The following is a 19,218-nucleotide window of genomic DNA, read 5'->3' as shown; positions in this document are numbered from 1 at the left end:
GATGGGAGATCAACTGTGAAAAATCAGACTGATACAAGAAATTATAATAGCGTGATCAAGAATAGACTATAGGGCTGCACACGGGTGATCACGCCTGTAATCTCAGCACTTTGGGAAGCTGAGGTGGGTGGATCACCTGAGTCTAGGAGTTGGAGACCACTCTGACCAATAAGGTGAAACCCTGTCTCTACTAAAAACACAAAAATTAGCCAGGCGTGGTGGCGGGCACTTGTAGTCCTAGATACTTGGGAGGCTTAGGCAGGCGAGTTGCTTGAACCCGGGAGGCAGAGGTTGCAGGCAGCTGAGATAATGCCGTTGCACTCCAGCCTGGGAAACAGAATGAGACTCTGTCTCTCACACACACACACACACACACACAAAGAAAGAAAAAATAGACTACAGAAGAGTGAATAGTTGTATTAAGCCTAGAAATGGTCAACAGTCCCCAAACCACTTCACAGGATGAGTCAGTTGGGTTTCCTGCTTATCCCTGGGCATAGCCTAATGGCATTAATCCAGTATGAATTTGTTTTGGAGAATTTCATTCATAGGTGTAGAGAGCTGAAGATTTACAAAGCAAATAAAAATATTTTCATCGTTTAAAGTCAAATGATGAATTATGAAGTCTTAATGTCACACTTAATTCTTGACCTATTGAGAAAATTAATGGTATCATAGCCAGTTTATGTTCTTAGCTGAGGCTACTCAATACTAAAATGGTAAAAATATGCATAAATTTCATAGCATCTTAAGTTTTCATTCCTTGGCTTGAACATAATCATTTAGAAAATTTATCTGACTATCTCATACCTGAGGAATTTTAGAATCCTGTAAAGAGCTATTCTACTTATTTTTTGGACAACTCTCAGATTCCAAGTATCTACATTACCAAAAATAGAACTGACTACAGATGAAGCTAAACCATGTGAAATATTTCCTATTCCCTGTTATGGCAATAACACTAATCTGCACACTAAACAATGGTGTGTGTATTCACTTTCCTACCAATATTTCTAGGTGAATTTCTGGAGTATGTTCCATTATAACTCTGAATCAGAATTATGAGAAACACCTATCTATTAAGAAAAAAACTAAGTGACTTATGTTTTTAAAAAGACTTTTTAAAACAATATGTCCTTCAAACTCATTGAGAATATGATTTTTAAAAGGAAAAACTTGTATAAAAATGAAGAACACCTATGAAGTGTTACAAAAATAACATGAGGAGCTGGCTATTTAACATACCTGTTCACGTTTTTATGCACAGGTAGGTTAAACATGTATTTATCTAAAAATAAGAAGGCTTTGAGAAAACACTGAAGACAAGTGACTTCACAATTTTGGTTCTGGTTTCCAAATCGTCTTATTAAGGTTCTAATCCATAGCTACAAAAAATAAAAACAGGATGATTCTAATATTCTGGCTAGAAACTGTAGGGTCATATATGTATTGGCTCTCAGCTACAGTTGTAACTGAATTACTGCAGCTAGAGGAAGGGATAGGCAAACACATTAAATCAGCTGGAAATACAGGCTAAAGTTCTCTTGATGAGGAACCTAATGACATTTTTAGGTTTTTCAACTTGAAAAAGCCAAAACTAAGGAGAGAACTATGCTTCTAAATCATAGTCTTTTTTTTTTTTTTTGAGACGGAGTCTTGCTCTGTCGCCCAGGCTGGAGTGCAGTGGCCAATCTCGGCTCACTGCAAGGTCCGCCTCCCGGGTTCACACCATTCTCCTGCCTCAGCCTCCCGAGTAGCTGGGACTACACGTGCCCGCCACCACGCCCTGCTAATTTTTTTGTATTTTTAGTAGAGACGGGGTTTCACCATGTTAGCCAGGATGGTCTTGATCTCCTGACCTCGTGATCTGCCCGCTTCAGCCTCCTGAAGTGCTGGGATTACAGTCGTGAGCCACCGCACCTGGCCCCTAAATCAGAGTCCTTTTCAAGACCCCCCAAAAAACTTATCTCCTCCACTCATTCCACCAGCATAAAAAAAAAAGAACTGATTGCTACTCCACTTTCCTATTTTTATGACTGAATAGATACAGTTAAAGTGTCTGCCTTCAGAAATACAATTACTGACTTAATTTTCTTAAATGATACACATAACTTTTTTCCTCTCAGAAAGTACAGTAAGCTCTTTATCACATACAAAGCTGTACTTGGGTTATCACAGCAGATTTACATTTCTAACTAGCTTGATAATACCATTCCCACTCCCCGTCCTGGCCACCAATACTTCTGCTCTATTTGTTTCTCTTTTGAAAAATGTTATGTACTAACAAAAATGTAAGTTATTTTCCTTGAGAAAGGGGTAAAGAAAATATAATTCAAATATTAATACAAATACTGAATGATACATCATTTTGTATTGCTCTTTACTATGGAAAGCAGGGTTTTTTTTTTAAACTACTTATAATAAAAAGTGCTTAGGATTTATACATTTAGAAATATAAACATACATACTTTCATTTTAACTTCAGAAGTACTTCATCTTTGGTTTTAAGACAATCTACACAATTCTATATAACGTGACTTCCCTAAAGTGCTTCTGGATGCTAACTATAGACTGTTCAACATATTTGAATTCTTCAAGAGTGACAGTCTCCAGCAGTCAATTCAACTTAATTTGGGGAATATGGTCTGTTCAGAAGGAGACTGCTTGTAATTATATTTATATGGTTTCTTTGTTGTTTAAATTAAAAATATCTCTACAGCCTCATGAGATATACAGCTATTTATTGTATTACACCTTTTTTTAAAAAAGATATATCTGAGTTAACAGATGCTTAGAGTTAAGGATTTGCCAGAGACACTTCATAGTTTTACTGAGTTTGATCAAATTCCTGGCTTTTATCCCATTTTCTCTTTATTTCTTACTTAAAGGAATATTTAAAAGATTAACCATAACTGCTGATTAACTATTAAGGTAGAATCATAAAATCTTTACAGATATGTTTACAGATACATTTGCCATATCGGCCCTAATAATTGTAATAGTATGTTTTATTAAAGAAACTCAAGCCTAGCATCACTGTCAGTTTTCTGTCAGTTCTGCATTTTCTAAGGAATGTTCTTTAATTGCAACAGTCATGCATTTATTTTAATAGATATCTGTGTACATCAAAAGTCATCTTGGGTACTCCAAGGAGCAACAGCATCACACTTTAGGAAACAATGCCTCAGAGAGTTATTTTACCTTTTTGGGGGGTTATTTTACCTAAACTTTGTCCCAAGATAGTTTCTAACAAATAGTTCTAGTTTGGCTTTCTGCAAGAACCCAAAATGGGCCATCTTTGTTAGCTACTTATAATATACCTCAAATAGTTTAAAATATCAGTTATGTTTTCTCTTAAGTTTATATTTTCCAACACAGACATACCCAACTTCATGTATTTATAGGACATGATTTTTACTCTTTCAAATAAATTTTTATCACTGTTCACCATCACCCACTACTTAGCTAACATTTACTTTCAGAAGCTGCTCTAAATACTTTACATGGAGGAATTCACTCACTTCTCACAACAGTCCCCCTGAGTCGGGCAGTATGCTAATCTCTGTTTTAGACATAAACAAACTGAGTCAAAGTGAAGTTAGGTAAGCCCTTCAAGGTTACACAGATAGAAAAAGCCAACCTGGGTTTAAACTCAGATAATCTGGCTCCAGAATCTATGTTAGCAACCACTATGAGCTAGCTACTATTACACCACTATAAAAAGACTGATGCAAAATTTATTATTAAACATCGATTTTTAAAATGAACATTAGCTCTGTCAGTTAATTCTACTTACTTAACCAAATGCCTAGAAGTGAGTTAAACGTGATAAAAAGAAACTTTCATAATTCAAAAAGTCGGTCTATGTACTATGAGAAACAACAATTTCTTTAATCTGTCAATAACATTTAATAAATATTTAGTACAGGAGTACTAATATCACTTAATTCTCACATTTCCCAGGGAGACCATATGCTAAGAATATAACTGAATTACACATAGTTAAAAATAGTTCAAGAAAAATATCTCCTTACCTATTAGTACATTTCTTTGCCTAATTCTCTCTTCAATAACCTTGGTGTCTACTAAAACTATTTAAATCCCTAATATTCAAGACTTCTTTAACCCACAAATATTCCCAATTATGTTGCGACTTCTTTAACCCACAAATATTGCCAATTATCTTGCTTTACTCTCAACCAATGATCCGAAAAAAGTTAAAAAAAAATTCTCTTTGGATCAAATTGTTTCTTTTCCTGATGTAAACACATTTTTATGTCCTAGTTTAATTATCTTTTTCTCCCTGCTAGTACCTTGCCAGAAAAAGTTCAGAGTTTCCAGGCTAGCTTCCTGTACTGAGTATGCACTGTCGCCCCAAATGACAGACTACTAAGACTACTCACATAATATACAAAGCAGATTTGTCCACAAGATGCAACTCTGGCCTGAATACTCTTCTTTCTGCTGTGTGATGAAAACACTTTTCAACCTAACATCTAGATTATTTATAAGGGCTTTTCGCAACTGACAAAATCATCAATTAGTTTAATAATGTTTAGTATAACTAATAATGTAAGTTGCAGATACACTGTGGATACTAAGTTCTTTGCTTTCACATGACTCAGTACGGCCCCAGTAGTATCCTAGCAATTCTGACCACAATCGCCCTGTAGGATTCTCACTAATTAGATAACCCAATGCTTAGTCTAGGCTGGCATGTGCTAGACAACTCAACAGTGAAATGCTGAATGATTAAATCAATCACCTCATCTAATGCTCGGCTTCTTCAATTTTTCTCACCGAAAATCCTACTTACCCTGACCATCTCCTATGTGACCTGGACTTTATTTCCATCCTTCTGTCTTAATACTAGTTCACACGGTCTAGCTTCACATGTACCTTATTTTCAGTCTTTGTTTCTTAACTTCATTGCCATGTTATTTCAGCAAAGCTTTAGTTGAAATACAAGAGCCAAGCCATTTTAATGATATTGTTTTTTAAAGTAAATATTAATACTATTTCTATTCTTTCCCCTTCCTATTTCCCTCTCCACACCCACCCTCTGACTTAAAAATACTCCTGTGAAGGATATTTTAATCCTCCATCTCTACTCCCACAATCACGATGTGCTAAGTACTGAGACTCTGAATATGTTAATGTTTGTCTAACAGAAAGAAAACTAACTTTAACAAAAATTTATTATTTTCCTTACTTTGGTGAACTTCACTATGTAAGCTTTCTAGTTTGAGTAAGTTTAGTGTGATCACAATATTTATAGTCACCAGTATATTCCTTATTTAACCACAAACACAAGTGCTATACTAAGTAACAAGTTCTATGCACTTTGCAAACATCTCATTTAAATCTCACAATAAACCTTGAGACTATATTCTCATTATACAGATGGGGAAACTAAGGTAATAGTAATCTGTCCAAGGTCATATCTGAAACTGGAAAGGCAATATTCAAACCAGGACTGCCTCCAAGTCTGTGATCACTGAATTAGTCATACTGTTACAAATGACTGCTTTACCAGCAGAACACACTCAGATTCCTAATTCTGCCTTTTGTATAGGAATAGTAGTAACTTTATTTTTATACTCATAGAATGATTAAACTGTGTGTATGGAGAGGTTCAGAGATACATGTATTAAATCATCTTTACATAAACCAATTGGAAACATAAAAAGTTTTTATAAAACTTACCATTTAACATCAATAGATTGTCAGTTCCTGGATGTGGATAGCTCAATCGACCTTTAAAAAGACAGGAAAGGTGAGTTTGAAGATTATGGAGTTATTTGAAAAGCAAAAAGAAAAAAACAAAAAACAACAACAACAAACAAAGGTGGTGTAAAGAGAAAATTATTGAGCACAGTATTTTTCATAAGATTACAATGTGATTTGGGAGCAACGCCAATAGAATAAAGCTTATTTATTTTTGGAAACGTAAAAACAATATATGTATCATATCCTAATCTTGCAATCTTAATATGAAATGTGAATTTTTAAAATTTTTTCAAAGTTGTTTGTAATTTTATCTATAGATGTCTTGTCAAAAATAAAACTTGAGAGAAGTTCATATTCCTAAATCAAAAACAATTAAAATGTTAAAATAAAAAAAAAGCAGAAAAATTCATCTCAACTTGCCAATGTGGCTTTATAAAGTCATATTTAAATAAATAAGTTGAATGAAAACATATTACAAATATTGAAAACTTAACTTCTTCAAAGTTTATAAATGATTAATAATATATAAAAAAATAAAAATACTAAAGCTGATGAGCATAGTAGCATAGTATTTCCTCTGAGTCATTCTTCATTCAAAAGGTTTTTATTTACTAAATGCAGAAGGAACAACAGTATTACGAACTGCTGTGGAGAAGCAAAAAGGTATGCATGAAACATTCTGTGGTTTATCCAGCATTTTTACATCATAACATGTTTGAAAAATGCCAATAGCTAGGATGACCATTATTTTTAGTCTATTATAAAATACAGGGTTTTTCTCAAATGCCTGAATCTCTAATGGACTATTAGAATAGCACATTAAAACCCATTTAGAGGCTGGGCACGGTGGCTCATGCTTGTAGTCCCAGCTAGCTGGGAGGTGGAGAAAGGAAGATCACTTGACCCCAGGAGTTTCAGCCTATAATGAGCTATGATTGTGCCAGTGCACTCCAGCCTGAGCAACAGGGCAAGACCCTGTCTCTAACAAATGAATAATAATAATAATAATAAATTTAAAGCTCATTTGAAAAATATCTAAAAATTAAATGTCTGGGATTGCATTTTAGTACTTTTTAGCACAGTCCCTTTAAAAACAAAACAATATGCTAGCTAGCACATGAGTAAGGAGTACAGATTAACTGCATCTACCTTTATCACCTCAGCAAGTCCTCTACACTCTACAGGCCCACATATAAGATGGAGATTATCTGCTGACTTTTGTTTTAGTTCTGAAATTAAAGAGTTTGATCATCTTCTAATGCAAGAGTAAGTGGTAAAAATAATCCAATTTTGACACTAAAATATATAAATATATATGATAGATATACAAACATGTTACCTGTACATACACACACACACACTTCACCTGAGCTCTAAGTTAACTGTGGGACATTTTGATTTCAGACTCAACACAGTTAGACAAAATAAGTGTTATCAAAAGGATTATCTACCATCTCTTATTTACTCCTGCATTTCACACAGCATGACATGAGTTAACGAAATGACCTCTTAAATAAAGTTGTCATACTCTAAAACATACCAGTAAATTTCTTGTTGTGATACCTTGGTATGGAGAAATAGAAGCACACATATGGGAGGTACACAATAAAGAGCCAGGAAGCACAGCTTGCCTAAACTGCACTTCAGTAACACAGAACATTACTTTGAAGTATTATAGCTTATTTTGGAAATATGCCTATTTCTAAACATCTTGCTGCAGATGGCCAAATTTGGAGAACAATTTAAGGCCTTGAATAAATTACTGTAATTTCTGACTTAAGATTAAAAAAAAAAACAAAAAACTCCTACAAAGTGGCAACCTGTTTCACTGTTCAGCATAATAAGTTAATTAAATCTACGATACTGACAGTGTGTAGGATGTAGATGATGTAAACATGAGTGGGACATAATCTTATGATGTGGTAGGGGAGATAGACACAAATACACAATTTCAATAAAATATGCTAGGTGCTAAAAGAGTTACATACAGAATGCTATATAAAAAAACACAACAGAGTATACAGTAATCAGGCCCAGGGATTAAGGCAAGACTTCCTGGAAAAGTAAATTACGCACAGCCTTAACATGAAGCCTAGTTCCACCTTGAAAGCTTCTCAACTTTAAACCATCAAACCCATTTAGAGGCTGGGCATGGTGGCTCATGCTTGTAGTCCCAGCTACAACTTCAATAGGTTCTCAACTGTAATGGGTTCCTGTTCATTTATTTATCTCAAGATACAGGTTAAGAAAAAATATTTTCACTGCTAATAGTCTTTTGCTATTATGGCTCTGAATAGACTTTTAAAAGGTGTACTTTTTGTGGAAAGTTTAAAAAACAACTATTTGCAAAGTAACATATACTGTATACATTCTATACATATGTATACATATTCTAAATACTACAGCTCTCTACCTAAGAAAATCTCCCAATATTAGCAATAAAGTCCTCCAAATGAAATAAGCAAATTTAGACTCATTTTAAAGATACCCAACCACCTTTTCTCCACCACAGTGGAAACATTAATGCATCTTCATAGGTTAACTTTTAAAGTTATGTTTTACTTAGGGTATTATTAAAAGTACTTTCACTAAGAACCTGCCAATTGATAGTAAGAACTAACAGCATTTGAGGCTATACTCTGAGCCAGGAGCTTTTCTACATTCTTTACAACCAGTTACTTAATCCTAACAACAATCCTATGACTTAGGTATTATTATCTTCCCATTTTAAGATGACGACACTATGTCACAAAAAGTTAAATAGGTAAGTTGCCAAAGGTTATACCACTGGCAAGTAGCACTGGCAGAACCTGAACCTAAGCAGTTTGGCTCCATACTCTTAATCACTATCTTAATAATTACTTTATATTGATAACATAAAGGTATATAAAGGTATATATGGTTGGTTGTAGGACAATTTTATCTCTTAAAAAATTCACAGAATATTCTATAGTATATTTGATAATTTAAGCTTTAATAGAGAAAAAATAGAAAAAAAACACATATTACTATAAAACTAATTTATCCTTATTGTTTAAAAGACCTGTGGTGCAGGGACTGATAGGTGTACACTGTTCCTAATAGAGTCATCAAAGTTAGACAGATACAGAGCTTCCCAGAATGAAAAACAAAAAACCAAAAAGCTATATACGTAGCCCAGTCATCTTGTAGATAAGTGTACCCCTGAATGTAAGATCTGGCCAATGGGATATAAAGTGAAAGTGGTATGTGCAATTCCTGGGAAGTACTGTATCTTAAAAGGGAAGACCTTCCTTTCCTCTTTCTTGCTTGCTGAAATGCTGATGTAATAGCTAAAGTGAAGAAGCCGTATTAGACCATGAGGCAGAAACTGTGTTCTCAGGATAATAGAAGAATGAGATAAAAACGAGCTTCAATCCATGAAAATCACCAAACTACTCTAGGAGTGTTAATGTTTCTGAGTGTTAACGTTTCTGGTAAGGGAAACAAACTTCTATCTTATTCAAGCCACTTAGGAGCTTTCTGTTGTCCTTAACAAACCTAAGCTTACTAAGTCCTCTAGTAATAAATTTGAGCAAATTAAATTTTAGGTAACCAGGCAATTGCTTATTATTGTGAAAATATGATCATTTCATAATGGCTTAATATATCTATAAATAATGAGTATACACGAGCTCTTGGCACTGCTCCTTTTACATTAAGATACTATGTAATTTAAAATAAGTAATTTAAAAAATATATGTATTTTTAGGTGTCAGTGAATAACTAGAGGATCTATCGTATCTTAATTGTCTTATTCATCTATTATGGTTTTAAATAGTAATTTGTATATAATATATAGTCAACCCTCTATGTCTGCGGCTTCTGCATTCATCGGATTCAACCAAGAAATTATATTGAAAATATAATTCCTGATAGCCGGGTGCGGTGGCTCATGCCTATAATCCCAGCACTCTGGGAGGCTGAGGTGGGTGGATTACGAGGTCAGGAGTCTGAGACCAGCCTGACTAACATGGAGAAACCCCATCTCTACTAAAAATACAAAAAAAATTAGCTGGGCGTGGTGGTGCATGCCTGTAATCCTAGCTACTTGGGAGGCTGAGGCAGGAGAATCACTTGAACCTGGGAGGTGGAGGTTGCAGTGAGCTGAGATCGTGCCATTGCACTCCAGCCTGGGCAACAAGAACGAAACTCCATCTCAAAAAAAAAAAAAAAAGGAAAAGAAAAGAAAAGAAAACACAATTCCTGATCAAAAATACTCAGGAAAAAAAAAATTCCAAAATGTTCCAGAAGGCAAAACTTGAATCTGATGTGCACCAAGTATGATATGACATTGAATCCACACAAATGTGATGTCTAGGCACTGTTTTAGGTATTATAAGTAATCTAGAGATGATTTAAAGTATACAACAAGATGTGCATATGTTACATGCAAATATAACATCATTTTACATAAGGGACTTGAGTATTGCTGATCTTGGTATCCCCGGGTGGTCCTGGAACCAGCCCCAATGGTTACCAAGTGACAACTCTATAAAAAAGCCTTACTTCATGTTAGCCACTTTAAATGTATTATCTGAGCAACTAAAAATACTAAGAAATGTGACAACTGTATAAAACTTATCACTTGTTTAAACAAATTACCAGATTACATTTGGAACAAATATCTGGTCCCTGATTCTTTACCATTTTTGCTACACTGAGCTCTTTGCTGTTCCTCAAACATGCCAGGTAATCCCTTTCCAGGATCTTCCTACTTCCTTTTTTTCCTGCTTGAAATACATTTGCTCAGATACAACTAAACCTTGCACCCCTTACTTCATTCAAGTCTTTAAGAGATAGTATGACAGACTATCCTGTCTAAAATAGCAGCTTCTTTCTCTATCCCCTTGATAGTGTATTTTTTCTGCATAGTACTGATTATTATCTAACATTTTCTGTCTCTATACTTCTTTAAAATAGAAGATCCATGAAGGCAGTAACTTAGTCTCTTTTATTCTTTAGCATATAAAACAAAGCCTAGCATATAGTAGGCTCTCAAATATTTGTTGAATGGATAAATGAAATATTTCATTCTACTATGTAAACTACAGACTGAATAAAAAACACAAATACCTTAATATGTGTTTGTATGTGTGGCATAGGGAGGATATTCTCTAAGAAAATGAAAAACAAATCATAGAACAAGACTTTTTTTCCAGCTTATTTCTAAATCTCTTACATATTGGAAGTTGTGGGGAGAGATACTGCAAAATTCCTGCTTGTTGCTCTTTGCCAAGATAAATTTTCCCCTTCTCTAAACTAGTTTTTCTTTAATGAGTTAATAGAAGAAATGAACTCCAAAGCCCTAATACTCAGTTGATGATGCTCACTCTTCGGTGATGAGAACATAGCTAAAGAACAATGCCATGTGCTCTGTCAACTGTTTTTAAAAGAAAAATAAGCATTTAAATCATATTAGAATCATACAGAGTTTAGGTTAGAATTAACAACAGATCAAAAGGAAGACAGTATGGTGCAGTGGTTAAAAGCACAAATTCAGGAGCTACCAAGTTCCACCACTTACTAGCAGTTGAAATGCAGACAATTATTAAGAATAAGCCACAGTCATCCAACTGTAAAATAAGGGTAAATATCTACCTCTTAAGTCATGCAAATTAAATGAGTTAATACATGTATGTAGAGTCCTCAAGAATAATGCTTAGCTGTATCAACTGCTCAATAAATGATATGTATGGTGTGTCATATACTGCATATGTATATTAAACACACAATACACACACACCCTTAATAGAAGACATCTAATACTTCTTAATTAAGTGCTTTAAATAAAGCATTGCCCCCACTCATCTGACAGACTCTTCCAATATTGTTTTCATAATCTACATTTACCTTTACTTCCAAATCCAATTAGGAAAAAAAGGTTCATTTGAAGTCTGGTAAAATCCACTTAGAATGTGGTCATTACCAACCTTGAATAACTCCAATCTCTGCTCAGATCCAAGGGGCAGGACAGTCATTCCTGACCACACTGCCAAATTTCAATGCATGCCTCATAAAAGCCTAAGAATAAGATCATACAAACGTAGAAAAGACCCTTAGATCCAAAGTACCAGATCCAAAGAGAGCGACAGAATCATTCCTTACCTCATCTGATAAAAGCCACCAATCTACTTCAGATTCAACTGAAATTAATCTAGTTAACACGTTCAAATCAAAATCCTAACAAATTTTTTGACCTAATCATATTTTAAGACTTTTAACCAATTAATACTAGAAAATTTACCAAGAAACACCAAAGAACACAGAATACCAAAAAGTTTTGATTCAAGAAAAGGATAATCCCAAAAGACAACAATAATGAAAGACAAAACAAGTCATTAATCATTTAGTAAGATAATGTATTATCATACACCTATTATAATAAAAGTGGTATTAATTCAGATATATGCAACTAATACTAAAATCAAGTTGAGTTAATGGTTGCAAAACTTTTTACTGTTAAGGGTTTTAAACAAAAGTAATGCTGATAACCAGTAGGAATAGCAAATGGGCAACAAAATATTGCCAGTGGAACTGGTATAAAGCAAACCTAAATTGGCAATATATGTTTACAGCCTCAGAAACAAGCATATGAAGTTGTGCTATGAAAATAAACACAAAAAAAGCTAATTCAATTTTATTTAAAAATTTGAAAAACCTAAATGTTCAACTATTCAAGAATGGTTATACAAACTATTTTACATGTATAGATACAATATACAGTAATTCTTTAAAGTTCTAAACCAATATTTTGAAGAGTATGAATCATGAGAAAATGCTTAATCATTTAATCAATAATTTACTGGGACCTTCCTATTTGTGTGACATTATGATAGATGCTGATGCAAGGTAAAGCAAAAACACATGTGGCCATTGCTCCCATGACAATCTTACATGAAAGATATATATTAAAAAACAGTTCCGGCATGGTGACTCAGGCCTGAAATCCCAAGCACTTTGGGAGACTGAGGCAGGTGGATCACCAGGTCAGGAGATCAAGACCATCCTGGCTAACATGGTCAAACTCTGTCTCTACCAAAAATACAAAAAATTAGCCGGGTGTGGTGGCATGTGCCTGTAGTCCCAGTTACTTGGGAGGCTGAGCAGGAGAATCACTTGAACCTGGGAGGTGGAGGTTGCAGTGAGCTAAGATGGTGCCACTGCACTCCAGCCTGGGTGACAGAGTGAGACTCTGTCTCAAAAAATAAACAAAAAAACAAGAACAAATGATTGAATCTAAAATAAGAAAGGTGCTCTGATTAAAAAGAAACTTGATTCTCTATAAATCTTTAACACAAAAGTAATCTACCCTTGATAGGGGTGCCAAAGAGTCTTTATGATGAGGTAGAAGTTGACTAGAGATTACAGAGACTGCCAACTGAACACGAAGGACTGAATACACGTGTTCACCTCTGTTGCTTTCTGAAACCACTAACATGGTGGTTAAAAAGATTTTAAAGAGGTGTCTCAAAAAAAAAAAAAAAAGATTTTTAAAGAGGCATAACTCTGTTAGGATAAAGACACTCCTGGAACAGGATCATAAAACAACCAAATCATCAAATTTCTGGCAACTGTAAATGTGAATGGCTGAATGGTAACTAACTTTGTAGACCAGAAATCACTGAAAACACAAACCTAAGCCAGTGTATGTATGGGGAATGCCATCAAGTTAACACTGCATTTACTGTACTACACACCTGGATAGGTTCAGAAATCAGAAGCTCTGGTTATAACCGTGTGTAAAAATGGGGTACAACTAAAAACAGGAAGGTTTAAGATTGCTTGTTAGTTTTTAAAAGAACCCTCCTGGGTTCATCCAAGGCTAGCAGCTAGGCCTACAGCTCACAAGCAGAGAAGACTAGAAGACCCACATCCATGTTCATTTCCCAGAACAAAAGAAAAGACCTAGACACATGCATTGTAAGGGGTTCACCTGACTGCCTTACTACAATCATTACTAGCTGATAATTTCAACTACATACATTGAGCTTCCAATCTCCATTTTGTGTGTCTTACTTTTAAATATGAATAGACAGTAAAGGATGAAGCCTCCAACATGAGGAAAAAAGAGAACACAACCAAATAAAAAAGAAGAACTTAGAAGAAGCACAGACAATATAAGGAACTGGGAAAATAATCTTCAAACACTATAACAGCCTCCAGAGAAATAAGATCAAACAACAAGAATAAGATCTCATTGGAAAGTTCTGAGAATTTTTTTAAAGGAGGTTTTAAAAATTAGCAAAAAATTTTAAAACAAAAAACTCAATAGAAGATTTGAAAAATAAACATAAGCTCTTCAAATGCAAAACCAGAGACAAAACAATGGAAAACAGAAAAGAAAAACAGATGATGACTATACAAGGTTTAACATTTGAGGAACAGGAATTCCAAAAAGAGTTAATATTAAAAAATGGGAGGCAGACACGGTGGCTAACGCCTGTAATCCCAGCACTTTGGGAGGCCGAGGCGGTCAGACTATAGTCAGGATTTCGAGACCAGCCTGGCCAACATAGTGAAACCCCATCTCTACTGAAAATACAAAAATTAGCCAGGCATGGTGGCGGGCACCTGTAATCCCAGCTACTCAGGAGGCTGAGGCAGGAGAATCACTTGAACCTGGGAGAGAAGGTTGTAGTGAGCCAGTATCACGCCACTGCACTCCAGCCTGGACAACAGTGCAAGACTCCCATCTCAAAAAAAAAAGGAAGAAATTATCAAAGAAATAATATCCCAAATTGCTAAGAACTGAAGATATAAACTTCTGAATTAAAAGGGTCCAATGAAGGTACAGCTTAATAAATTAAAAAATGAAGGTAGGAAGGAAGGTATGTATGCACATACACACTCCAAGATACACATTTCATTATTATGAAATTGCAGAACCACGAGCATGAAAAAATCCTAAAAGCTTCCAGAAAGCAAAACAATAACAACAACAACAACAAAAAATAAGAAATCAAGGCAATCATACAAATGAACAGGATTCAGAATGATGTCACACTTAAAGCAATACTGGAGGTTAAAAGACTCTGAATCAATACCTTCAATATTCTAAATTGCTAATATATAATTCCATAGTGGCCTATCATATTATATTGGTAGAAAAGTTATGTTTTAATACATACAGGGTCTCAAAATTTTATGTGCCATTAGCAGGAAGGTAATACAGGTCCAACAAATCAAAGAAAAACAAAGGTGTAAGTCACTGAAGGAAGGACATGGAGATCAGGACACGGATTTCACAGAAAAAAAGGAATTCCTAGGATTATGGAAGTCCCCAAATGACTGCTATATAGGGCTATAATAATGAAAAAAACAATCTGGATGATAATTTAATGCATTTATATGTATTGAAAGAAGCTTTACAGTCTATGGATAAATTCTGGGATGAATTAATGATAAATACTTAGAAAACTAAGCAAATAAACCAAAAAAGATAATGATTAATACCAGGAAAAAGAAAGTTTTATGAAAAAGAAAACGTTATAGTACAAAACATACAAGGTTCATCTATGAATATTATTTGCCTTATCTCAGTAATACAATCCCTGACTTAAACAAAAGTGCTCTTATCATTTTGGAGGACAGAGTAGGGGAAATATTGAAGGACATTAAGTCATATTAGAATATCAACATATAATATCTAAAATGTAGGAAATCTAAAAGCATAAGCATATTATTTACAAATAATTACACAAAGAATCAGTTCAAAAAAAAAAAAAGCTCATAAGCTCATAGTGGCTACCACTAAGGAGGAGGAATCTGAAGTGGACAGACAAGGAAGAGGAAGGAGACTTCTATTTTTTCCTTATATAAGACTTACAGCACTACTTGACTTTCAAAAGTATGTACACATATTTTTTAAACTAATTTTTAAAAACGTTAACCAGGTTGGATGTAAGGCAAAGATTTAATTACTGCAAATATTTTAAGTTTATAAATAAAAGATTGGAAAAATTATACACCAAAATATCAATTATGATTACTTTAGTTCGTGAGATAAGTGATGATTTTAAAGCTTATTTCTCCTAGTGTTTCCACATTTTCTTTAATGAATGAGGCCGGGCGCGGTGGCTCAAGCCTGTAATCCCAGCACTTTGGGGGGGCCTAGACGGGCGGATCACGAGGTCAGGAGATTGAGACCATCCTGGCTAACACAGTGAAACCCCGTCTCTACTAAAAAATACAAAAAACTAGCCGGGCGAGGTCGCGGGCGCCTGTAGTCCCAGCTACTGGGGAGGCTGAGGCAGCAGAATGGCGTAAAAAAACCCGGGAGGCAGAGCTTGTAGTGAGCTGAGATCCGGCCACTGCACTCCAGCCTGGGCTACAGAGCGAGACTCCATCTCAAAAAATAAATAAATAAATAAATACTATTTTTTTTTGTAACAGGAAAACAAATACTTTAAAAAGGATAAAATGCTATTATTTTGGAGGAAAAAACCTTCAGAAGAGATTCTTCAATATATCTTCAAATACTATAAGTAGTTAAAATGCATAAGCCTAATTATTCCAATTACTTGCTTTTATCACTGCAAGTTATATATAGGAAACATTCTTTTTGTTGTCTTTCCATTTAAAACAAGTGATATAAACATTTTTCAGATCATATGAAAGATGCTTTGTTTAACAGGATTGCAGTAAAAACATACCTGTTCGGAATAAATAAATGTGATTTTAACAAAATTCATTGTAGTTTCTGTCTGATAGGTTTTAGTTTTTAAGAAAAAAATTTAGTCTGTCATAATTTAAATCATTTATCTAAATATTCAAAGATGCTTGGAAGAAATAAAACTCAAGTATGTTTTGAATGTAGTAACAGTTTGTAATAAAGACAATTATGTAAAAAGAAATAAAAGCAAAACTTATCTCTATCCATGATGCCGTATTTCAAATAAGTTTTTTTAAAACAAAAACTTTCACAACCACATTTTTATAATTTCCTTTTCAATCTACAGATATTCTCAGTGACCAAACTCATAAATTGTACTTTCACTAAGATGAACAATTCTGAGCAGTGGAAGGATAAAGTATTAAGATTCCATGTACATTATAACAATAATCGCTTCTTAAAGTCAGAATATGCTTAATAAAATATACATGGCTTCTATATAAAAACAATTTACTCCAAAAGTTGTTAATAATTTTTTTTCCTATCAAAGGCCAGGGGTCTATAGAATAAAGAAACAAAAAATCAATAAAGGAGAAATAATGTCAATTCTACTTACTCCTTTTTAAAATAAATGGAAACATTTCATTTAAAACTGAACACATATGCAACATCCATCTATCTTTTTAAAGATACATATCTAATATAGGTGATTTTCTTCTATATTCTTTTTTCTTTGTTATTAGCAATTGTAAAACTTTTGATTTCAGGAAAACACCAGTGGCTGAAGAAAAAGTAAACTCAGTTTTGAGAAATGCACCCCTTTTTCTCTGTCAGGGGAAATAAGGAAGAGTCCTGTAAGAGCAGATGACATACCTGCTTTGGCATGTATATTATTGGTATTTGTTTTATTGTAGACTTTATTTTAATAAATGCCATTAAAATTTCACAGTTTTTTTAAAGATCTCTTTACCACTGCTCTCTTATACCAGAGTTTCTCCAGGTGTATTCTACACCCCACATGAACTACACCACCACTAGGAATGGGCCCTGAAACCCACATGGTTGACACAGTCTCAGAGTCTGAGAACCTGTCTGGCTCAACAGTTCTTAAATTTTAAATATAAGTTCTCACAATGGAAACTTTTAGAAATTTATACAGGTTATTTTGTGACTTGGTATTGTAATCTTATATTAAGGTCAGCTGAAGAGAAAGAGAGGGAAAAGTGGAAGAAAATAAGAAATTTGGTAGTACCATAATCAGTCAGCAACTTACAGGAATAACTCCTTATTTTCTTAGGGCTTATATGCCCTAAAATAAACAGAGCTTCTTACTTCAGGAGTCTTAAAAAATAGGAGGTTAGCAATCAGGTAATAAAAACGACACTAGACACACAAAAACGTAGTAAATAAGAAGTTGTAAAGGCATCCACTTCTAGACATTCGTTGATGTTAAATCACATTCTAAATTCTTTTTCCTTAATGCTCATGAAACATTGGTAAAGGCATTATGACTTACTGACACATATCTTCCCCAAAACCATTACATAAACCACATTTCTTCCTAGAGTTTTCAAATCAACTTTTATGAGCTACAAGTAAGTACTTTTGTTTGTCTCTATACTTTGGGGAACGATACAAGCAATTTCTGGCAAAAAAATAACACAGTAAGCCTTTTTACAAATTGTTGGGGGCAGCGAAGGAAAAGAGCTTAACAATAATCACTGTCTTGTTCTTTTGTTTAAAGGGGGAATGAACATATATGCACATATATTAAAAAATCACAAACTACTTAAAATAGGTATGCAAATCTAAAACTGAAAAACTACAAAACAGTACTTGGCAAAGCATGATTTACTTTAACCATTTAAAGAATCCATGATTGTTCTTCCTTTGAAAAGTTATTTGCCAAGAATCAAGACAGTAATCAGAAAATAGGATGTTAATGGAGAGAAACTACCACACAATAAATAAAGCAGACGGGTCAGTGCCATTCTTACTAAAGAAAGCATTTAACAGTGTGTCACTGTTCATGATCCATAGCAAAATATAGCACACTCTCGACAGTGTTAACTGTGCCCTGTTACACCCAGTCGGCATCAGGCAGCCCTAAACAAGCTATGCCAGGACTAGCCTCCTTTCAGTTCCTCAAATGTGACAATCTCTTTTATGCTTTTGCACATGCTGGTTCCTCTGTCTAATTGACACTTTCTCCCAATATTTTTTCATCATTGTGCTGCTCATGCTTCAGGTCTCAGCTTCCTTTACTCCACATCTAAATTGGGTACGTTCATTTATAATCTCTCTAAACACCTCATAATCTTCCTCCACAGTATATCTAACACGCAGTAGATATATGTATATTGTATTTGTATAAGGTATCTCTCTTTCCCCAGTAGGCTAAGGGGAATATTTTATATATATATATATATATAATTATATTTTAAATATAAAAAATATAATTATATATATATGTATACACACACATACACACATGCATATATATAGATATGTATGTTTTTCAATCTCGAGTGAATTCAAAATTTTTAAGTTAGAAAAATTATCTTTGGCTGTGAGAAGGGGAAAAACATGCTCACTAACCACCTTTAGGAATCATCATGGTGACAGGTCTCTTCATATTTACACAATGAGGGCAGACACTATGTCTGTCTCAGAAAACGTGCAATCAGTGTCTAGGAAACTTGTGCAAAAGCAGACACACTTAAAGGAGTAAGGCGCATTCAGCGTTCCATCTTGGGTTGCCATCATTTCATATCTGGACAACTCCAACAAGACTAGACCCTTCCTGAACCTGCTATGCCAGACCATGAAAATATCAACATTAAACAACGGAGGTT

The 19,218-nt window shown here is 34.3% G+C and overlaps 1 protein-coding gene across 9 annotated transcripts in view; it reads right to left on the bottom strand.

Moving 5' to 3' along the window:
* CPEB2 (cytoplasmic polyadenylation element binding protein 2) overlaps window positions 1–19,218 on the bottom strand; it is a 65,923-nt gene that overhangs the window by 28,696 nt on the left and 18,009 nt on the right. For 7 of the 9 annotated variants that reach the window (XM_033213775.1, XM_033213778.1, XM_033213780.1 and 4 more), the window contains one exon: window positions 5,707–5,757. The exons of the other annotated variants lie outside the window; for them this stretch is intronic. In XM_033213775.1, coding sequence (XP_033069666.1) covers window positions 5,707–5,757 — 51 coding nt within the window. The remainder of the gene's footprint in view (window positions 1–5,706; window positions 5,758–19,218) is intronic. 9 annotated transcript variants of the gene reach the window in all.

The sequence above is a fragment of the Trachypithecus francoisi genome, unplaced genomic scaffold (genome assembly GCF_009764315.1).
Source record: "Trachypithecus francoisi isolate TF-2019V2 unplaced genomic scaffold, Tfra_2.0 Lachesis_group1, whole genome shotgun sequence".
Classification (NCBI taxonomy): Eukaryota; Metazoa; Chordata; class Mammalia; order Primates; family Cercopithecidae; genus Trachypithecus; species Trachypithecus francoisi.
Note: the sequence above shows the minus strand (reverse complement) of the source record. Positions and strands in the feature narration are given on the sequence as shown.